Here is an 8,731-nt window from a genome sequence, read left to right as displayed (position 1 = left end):
CCCTCTCACTCACACTTGGTCCTTCTCTCTCTACCCCCTCCTGTGCCATGCCAGGAGGCAGCACAGAACACCCCTGACAGCGTGCTGACGCCTCGCCCTTTCCTTCAGCATCTCTGATCAGCTCAGTTCCTGGAGGCACTTTCAGCAATTTAGGGGATGTAAGATAAAGGCACTGCAACTACCTAAATCAATCTGTTGAGTCTCTTCAGTGAGTTTTAGGGGAATACAAAAAAAGTCTCGACTGATGGCTGCAAAAGAAACCAGCTGCTGCAATTTGGATGCATGTAGTAGGTAAGTTTCATTTACATTCTGAGAATGCACCAAAAAGCATGCACCTGCACCTTTCAGTTAGGAAGGATACTAGGTTTTAGGTGTTGCTATACATAACTGGACCTCTTAATTTTCCATATAGCTTTCCCTTTAAGGGATGGGATATGTTCCTTTCCGACAACACCTGGACAAAAGCCAACACATTTCCCTGAGCAATGCAGGAAAACAATCAGGTTTCTCTAATCAGTTCATTCAGGCCCTCAGTCTATCGAGCACATTTTTTTTAAATTATTTTTATTCTTATCATTATTGTTGTTATTATTATTATTATTATCATTGAATTCATGCATTAATTAGTTCAAGTTACACTTTAATCAAATAGGCCATAATGCTGAATATTTGAACATGCTTTGATCTCCAAAAGTTATTGTTCCCATTTGACTAACATACGCACTTAAATACAGTACTTTAAATTACTAGTCAACGATTTAATAAATTAAGGAGTGCACTTCTGGTGAATGCAAATCAAAAAGAAAGAAAGAAAAAAAAAAGAAAATTTAAAAAAAAAGAGAGATAAAGGACCTATTTTTAGAAGATTCAGTTCAAACGAAAGCTTATCCGCTATTGTCTGAGGTAACGTTTCAAGCATGCGATTATAAAATAAATAGTATCAAATTCAAACATGCTTACATTAAACTCCATTGTGCTATCTTGCAACAGAGGGGCTTAAAGTTTTGTGTCCAGTTCCAAACAGGGTGGGGTGGGAAAGAAAAGTGTGTTTCTACCATCTGCATGTAAGAGAACTTAGCAGCACTGCAGATGTTTTGTCTTCAGTTTCTCTCGTTATTTTTCCTTTTAGAATAGTTCTCCTACGGACAGCAAAAGAGACCAGGCTTAGGTACGTTTTTGATAAGGTGCTGTGTGGATCTGTAGGTTGGAGGTATGAAATCCTTCACAGAGGGGGTGGAAGGAAAAAATTCGCGCTCCTTCATAAAAGCCACGGCAAATGTTTGCCATGGGTTTTGGGTAATCTTTTTTTTTTTTTTTTTTACTATTATTATCTGATGCACTTTCTTGCAACTGCTGTGCAAGTGTTTCGCAGAATATTTTTACTGGAATCCATGCATATGCTTTATAGCTCTAAAAACTGTCTTGCTTAGTTTTAAGTTAACTTTTATCCAAAAAAAAAAAAAAAAAAAAAAGGGAGGGGGCAATGGGAGAGGAAAAGTTTAGGTCTAACGTCATACGGCTTAAAACTAAACTAGCTCAAATGGTTATCAATTGCCAGGTGGAAAAAAATGCTTTTTTGAAAACAAACAAAAATTTTATCTTTCATGGATCCTGGAAAGCTTCTTTATCGCAAGAGCAAAGATTCGCAATGCAACAACGCATTTACGAGGTAAATAAAGCATTCAAAGACTATCAGTAAAGCATCTACAAAGTGTGACTGTGTCACTATAAAGTCTTCAAGCTGTGAGTGGGGATTTTGGTTTTTGTTTCGTTTGTTTTTGTTTTTTGTTTACACATCAGTCAGCAGCTTGCTCTTATTAACACAGTTTTGGTTGGCTACAGTGCAGTTGCCAGTTCTGAGATTAGCCTCTCTAAAATTGTCTATGCTATTATTCATATCCTCTTCGATTTCCATGTACTCAGATTTGCTGATTGTGGAGGAGCTGCGGCGACTGAGATCACTGTCAGATGCTAAATTAGGGGAGCTAACGTGAAGTAACTGAGCCTGCTCTTCCCCTTCTGTTTCTCGGTGGTAGAAGTAGTTGAAGTTGGACACGATGACAGGTACAGGCAGGGCAATTGTCAGCACACCAGCGATGGCACACAAGGAGCCTACGATTTTGCCTCCAATTGTCACAGGGTACATGTCACCATAGCCCACAGTGGTCATGGATACCACCGCCCACCAGAAAGCATCAGGGATACTTGTGAAATGAGACTCAGGTTCTTCAGCCTCAGCAAAATATACCGCACTAGAGAACAAAATCACCCCAATGAAGAGGAAGAAGATTAGTAAACCTAGCTCTCTCATACTCGCTTTGAGGGTCTGTCCCAAAATCTGGAGGCCCTTAGAGTGCCGGGAGAGTTTGAAGATGCGAAAGACTCTTACCAGTCTGATGACTCTGAGGATGGCCAAGGAGGTGGCCTGCTCTCCTTTCTGAGTCCCCTCCCGCTCAGCCATCTCGGTGCCCAGGGTGATGAAGTAAGGGATGATGGCCACGATGTCGATGAAGTTCATTATGTTCTTGAAGAAATCAGTCTTGCTGGGGCAAGCGAAGAAGCGCACCACCAGCTCGAAGGAGAACCAGATGATGCACAGGGTCTCCACAACAAAGAAGGGATCTGTGAAGATGTTGGATTTGTAGACCTGGGTGGTGTTGTCGGTGCGGTGCACCGTGTACTCCTTGTCCTCCTTAAGCTCAGGTAGCGTCTCCAGGCAGAAGATGACGATGGAGATGAGGATCACCATGACAGAGACTATGGCAATAACCCTTGCCGGCCCAGAGCTCTCTGGGTACTCGAAGAGGAGCCACACCTGGCGCTGGTACTCCCCCTCCGGCAAGGGCCTCTCCTCATCCTTGATGAACCCTTCGTCCTCCCGGAACTTCTCCATGGCCTCCTCGCCCAGCTCATAAAATTTGATCTCCTCAGAGAACATGTCCAGGGGGACGTTGACGGGCCGGCGCAGCCGCCCCCCGGACTGGTAATAGTAGAGGATGGCGTCGAAGCTGGGCCGGTTGCGGTCGAAGAAGTACTCGTTGCGCAGGGGGTCAAAGTACCGCATGCGCTTCTTTGGGTTGCCCAGCAGCGTGTTGGGGAACTGGGCCAGGGTCTTGAGCTGCGTCTCGAAGCGCAGTCCGGCGATGTTTATCACCACGCGCTCGCAGCACTCGTGGTCGTCGTGGGCGGCGGGCTGGTAGCTGTCCTGGGGGTGGCCAGGCAGCGCCGAGGTCTCGTCCATGTTCTCTCCAGCCATCACGGTCATGGTGGCACGTGGGTACGGGGGCCACGGGGCAGGGGGGGAGTGAGGGGAAGGGAGGAGGAGGAGGAGGAAGATGGAGGAGAGCAGAGAGACCCAGGGCAGTTCAGGGGTGGGGGGGCTCGGAGGCTGCAGGGAGGGATGATGAGGTGGGATGGGGAGCCTGAGGAAGGGATGGGTGAGGAGCCTAAAGCATGGAAATACCCAAAAGGGGGCAGGAGGGGTGGGATGAAGGGAGGGGCATCAGGGATGATGGGAAGGTGAAGAAAGAGGGAAGAAGTACCTTTAGGGGGGGGAAGAGGGCAGGTGAGGTGAGGGGTCCTGTCTCGTCCCCCAGGCCGGGAGGCTGAAGGTCTATGGGGCACACCCCGGGCCGGGGTTCCCTCCCCAGCCGTCTCCTTCAGCCTTTAACTCGATCCGTCCGCTTTTCTCGCCGGCTCGACCATCGCCGCAGCTGCTGGCACGAAGCTTCCTCACACACACACACTACACACACACACACACACACGTACATACACATAAAATAAATAAATATTTAAATAAATAAATAAATAAATCACGGGCCGGCTTGGAGGCGAGTCCTTGCAATGCCAACTCAGCAAATTTCCATCACCTGCACCCTCGCCTCCCTTTCCTTTCTCCTCCCCCGCCCCTCACCACTGCCCTGGTCCTCTCCTCCTGCTGGGAAGGGAGGGGGGCATGGAAATACTCTGCTTTTTGAAGCCATAAAGCTCACTTGAAGGATGGAGGCTGCCAGGGAGGAGAGAAACAGAACAAACCAGCCCCCGAGCCCCACCACACACACACACACACACACGCTCAGGCGCAATGGATTGGCTTTCACACGAGCAAGAACGTCCCGCTCTGCCCACTACGGCAGCACATGCGGAGCCCTGCGCGTTCCTACACATCCCCGAACGGGCACCCGGGCCTCCGAGGAGGGAATGCGCCCCGAGCTCTTCGGGAGAGCTTCCCGAGCAACTTCCGCGGGGTCAGGTCCTGCAAGGAGCCTCCTGAGTACCGCGCTCCCCCTCTTCACAGGCTGTGCGGACACTCAGCTGAGCTCTGACAACTTCATCGCACCAGTTAGGGGGGTCAGGGCAGGGAGAGCAAAGCATCTCCTGTCTCGCTTTGCAGGAGCTAAACACAACTCCGAGAGAGGCGAGGGGAGGGAGGTCGACATCCCAGACCCAAACCGTCCAAAACAGAGTCTAACAGCGCGAGGCGGGGTGCGAGAAGGGCTTTTCCTTACCTGCTCCGAGGGAGATGCGCTGGTCAGGAGTAGGAGCCAGTGCTGGAATGCGTCAAGTCGCCTTGCAGCAGCATCCAAAAAAAAAAAAAAAAAAAACACCAAACCAAAACAAAAACCGCAGCGGCAAACTTAACCCTCCTCCTCCTCCTCCTCCTCCTCCTCTTGCGCCCCTCTTTATAACACAGCGATCGCTTTACAGGGCTGCCTGCGAGACACTGAAATATTCATACACTGTCTTAGGCTGCACCAAGGGCGAGTGGGTTTAATTAGTTTCTGCTGAGAACCGCAGTGGGGGGTGGGAGGGTAACTGCGTGGAAAAGAGCGCAAAGTACCTTTTCCAAAAGGCTGGAGTTAGCAAATAAAATCAAGGAGTCCCGGGTAGCCGCGGGCTCTGCCGCTCTCTCCCCTTAGGACAGCTGGAGAAGGAGCCGGGCGCTGGGCAGCGGCGGCTGGGGAGATGTCAGAGCGCCGCAGCCCTGCAGCCGCATCCCCGGAGTCGGTGTTGGCTCGTCCCAGCAGCGGAGGCAGCAGGAGGAGGCAGGAGCTGGGCGCGTGTGGCAGGAGCGAGAGGGCTGCTGAATGCATAAGAAGAGCGAGGAGCAAACTCGAGCCATTTCTTGACGCTGCAGTATCAGCAGAAACCTGAGAGCTGTTTGGTGCAGCTCGGGGAGCGGGAGGGCGGGGGGAGCCGGGGGGGAGGGGGCCGGGACCGGCGGGAGGAGGGAAGGAGGGAGGGAGGTAAAGACGGAGGGATGCGCGCTGCCCCCGGGCCGGCCGCCCCCGCACGCTGCGAGCCGCGCCCCCGACGCAATGCGGGCGGCCCCGGCCCCGGCCCGCTGCGGGATGGGCTGCGGGGAGCCGGCGGGATCCCGGGAGAGGCGGAGGGGATGCAGGAGCAGCCCCGCACAGGTGCGCGGAGCAGCCGCCGCCCGGCGAGATCAGAGGGGCGGCGGGACCGCGCTCTTGTCCTGCAGATCCCCCGCAGCACCTGCGGCGGTGCGGGGCTGAGCATCCCGCACGGAGCGGGGCTGCGGGATCAGAGGGGCTGAGCATCCCGCACGGAGCGGGGCTTGGGAGCTGAGCATCCCGCACGGAGCGGGGCTTGGGAGCTGAGCATCCCGCACAGAGCAGGGCTGCGGGGTTCAGCATCCCGCACGGAGCGGGGCTGCGCCCGCAGTGCCCAGAGTTGTCCTGGTCCCGGACCTCAGTCCTGGACCCCGACCCGCCTCGGGGCAGCGCATCCCGAGCCTCCTGGACGCACCGGTGGAGGGTAAATCCCGAGCGGAGCGGCTGGAATTGGGAGGGAAGAGTTAATCGTCAGGCAGCGTGTTGGGGAAACTGCCCTTTCATGCGGCTTTATCCCACCGAATTCATTTAATTGATGAATCACATAACTTGGAGATGGAGGAGACCCATTATGTCATCAGCTTCCCTCCGCTGCCACTGCAGGATCGTTCCCCGCGGTGTACGATCGCTTACATTATATAAAAGCCTGCTGCTCACTTTGTCAGGGCGGGAGCGGTGAGCAAACACAACCTGGGCCTGTGTAATTTGAAGCACTCCAGAGCTGAGTAACACCAAGTCCATGTTTAACAGACCTGGTCTCATTAGCTTTCCACTGCATAATACATTATCTTCACTTAAGATCACCACCTTGGCAGTTCAAAAATACCTAATCACCTGACCTCACAGATGGTTTCTGTCTCTTCTTCCCTTCCCCTTACTTGTCCCGATCTTTCGTTTATTTGGGATCAGAGGTTTTTTTTTTTGACGATGTTTTGGTTTTGTGGTTGTGTTTTGTTGGGTTTTTGTGTTTTTTTTTTTTTTTTCTCTAGAGTAAAAACCATTCTGAAATCCACTAGACATAACAGTGCTGCAATCTCAGCATGCTGCATTCACCAGCCCTGTGAAAACGTAAGTGCAAAGAAACAAACAGATTTCCTGTCTAGCCCCTGACAGGTTTTTGTTGATTTTTTTGTTGGTTTGGGTTTTTTGTTTGTGTTTTTCCATGGTGTTTTTGGTTGGTTGGTTGGTTGAGGGGTTTTTTTGTTTTGGTTTTGTTGTTGCTGTAGTTTTGGGATTTTTTTTTTCCCAATGAGTGTCACATATGCTGAAAGTTCTGTGAGAAACTTTTGGTGAAGTTCTGAGCAAGGGAAAAGCCTCTTTCTGCCACTCCTGGGCAAAACAATCAAAACACTAAAGAGAAAGATAAAGACTTCTTCTAATGGAAGAAAAAAAACCAAACCACACCGCAATCACTAATTTTCTGTCTGGCAGTTCAGTAGGTCCACATCAGCACCCAGTTTTGGACTCAGCAGCCCTAAACCTACCCCCCCCCAAAAAAAAAAAAAAAATAAAAAGAGAAAGGCAGTCCCATCGCCTCAGCTAACCAGGCTGTTTTTCAACCCTTCAAGAAACTCGGTTACAGCCTTTGACTCACCATCCTCTTATGGCAGTGAATTCCATGCCTGGATGACACGCTGCACAGAGCTGACTGCAAAGTGTTCCGAGAGAGAGCTGCTCTGCAGAAGGAGCTCTGGGAGAGTCTGGTGCAGTGTTGTATCACCCTGCACGAGCTCAAAGACAAACAGGGATGCTCAGGAGGGTGATGAAAATGCAGATCTGGCAATCAGAGGCCTGGGGTTCAAGGTGCTGCTCTGCCCTTGGTTTCCTGCCTGGTTGCAGGCAAGTCTGTATGTTCTGCTTTAATGTCTGGAAAACAGGACTGAAAGTGCTTCCTTTGCCTGTCACAGCTCCTTGGGCTGCTCGTTTCTGAGAGCTGCCTTAGCACAGCAGAACCCAAATCCTCACTAGCAGAAGAAGGAAAAAAACCAAGTAGTAGCAGCACCCTTTGTTTTTACATTACAGGGTAGCAGAAGGACAAGTTGGGATATTGCTCCCCCCTTCCTCTTTTGGAGTGGCTTTGAACTCAGTGATTTCTCTTTGCAATCCAGCTAACATCACTGACAAGCAGTTGTGCTGGAAGGTAAAGATCTTCCTAAGAATAGTGGGCCATTAGCCATGGGGTCACTGAAAATCTTGTTAAACCGCACAGACTAATGAGCAATATAACTAGGGCATGCAAGGAGGTCATATGTTACACTTTACAGTGCTAAGCAACTTGAATTAAATGTTGAGGAGTGAAAGGAGAATCCAACTTGCTGCCAAATTTGAAATCAGGCTGCTATTTCCTTACCTTCTGTATGACAGGAGACAGCCAAAAGCAGTTGAATGGGTGACCTCCCCAAAGAGTCAGACTGAGAAGTCTTCTTCAGGAATGAGACCTTTTTTACAGGGAAACTGCAAATTGAAAAAAAAAAATTTCCCCCAATGAGAAAAAATTGAATTAACTTATTTTATTTTTTTTTTAAGAGAAAGAATCAAACTGATTGGAAATCCTTGAGTATTGTGAGGATCACAGGGAAAAAAAAAATTGCATTGAATGGCGTAAATCTGAAACTGGATTGAAAAATAACGGCTGGCTTTACACAGTGAAACAGGCTTTAAACACTGTCACCAGGGAACCTGGAAACTCCTGACCAAAATCAAAAGAGGCAGAAGCAGAGAGGATTTCCCAGAATGACATCATTCATGGAGGTGTCAGCAGTGACCCTCTCAGTGTGCTACATTTCCTCACCACAAAGTGACAGAAACCACCGCAAAATCCGAAGTGGCAAGGGTTGTTCTGATTGTTTGAGCACCGTGGGTCCTCACAGGCACTGCAATCCCAACTCAGCTGAGCCTGGAAAACAACCTAGTAACATTACTGCTCCATTTAGAGCTGCCTAAACCCACAAATGAGTGAGTTGTGCAGGTGTCACCACTCAGACATGATTTTATGGCCTTGGAGGCAGAGGATGAGGTGAGATGTTTTGGCCTCAATTTGCCTTGCAGAAGAATCCCTGTCAGTTGTTATGGTCGATGACATGGAAAGAGTCAACAGACAGAACCAAAAAGGTGAGCTTGTGCTGTTGACAGTTGGATTTTATTCCTTGGGGGTACGAAGGATCTTTTAAAAGGTTTTAATCTTTTAACACTGATTTATGAGCCTTGCTACTATCCCTCAGTATTATTAGGCGTTGTTATGACTGGGATAATCAAATCTCATGCTTCAAAGCATCCTGATAGCTCATGGGAGATGACAGTGACTTTTGTTCCCTCTTGTCATATCATTTCATTGTTTATCCTGCTCCTTTTTAGAGCCTTAAATATGGGCCCTC

General features: G+C 49.6%; 1 protein-coding gene across 1 annotated transcript; it reads right to left on the bottom strand.

Moving 5' to 3' along the window:
- Positions 1 to 558: 558 nt before the first annotated feature.
- On the bottom strand, positions 559 to 3,446 carry KCNA1 (potassium voltage-gated channel subfamily A member 1). Its single transcript, XM_027907210.1, has one exon. It carries the CDS (start codon positions 3,263 to 3,265, stop codon positions 1,790 to 1,792), a length of 1,476 nt encoding a protein of 491 aa, XP_027763011.1. The 5' UTR covers positions 3,266 to 3,446; the 3' UTR covers positions 559 to 1,789.
- Positions 3,447 to 8,731: the final 5,285 nt, after the last annotated feature.

The sequence above is a fragment of the Empidonax traillii genome, unplaced genomic scaffold (genome assembly GCF_003031625.1).
Source record: "Empidonax traillii isolate 1590-97213 ecotype Southwest subspecies unplaced genomic scaffold, ASM303162v1 scaffold1418:size113040, whole genome shotgun sequence".
Classification (NCBI taxonomy): Eukaryota; Metazoa; Chordata; class Aves; order Passeriformes; family Tyrannidae; genus Empidonax; species Empidonax traillii.
Note: the sequence above shows the minus strand (reverse complement) of the source record. Positions and strands in the feature narration are given on the sequence as shown.

What these genes read in the sequence shown, in the direction of transcription:
- KCNA1 (XM_027907210.1), bottom strand. Translation starts at nt 3,265, where the DNA reads ATGACCGTGATGGCTGGAGAGAACATGGACGAGACCTCGGCGCTGCCT.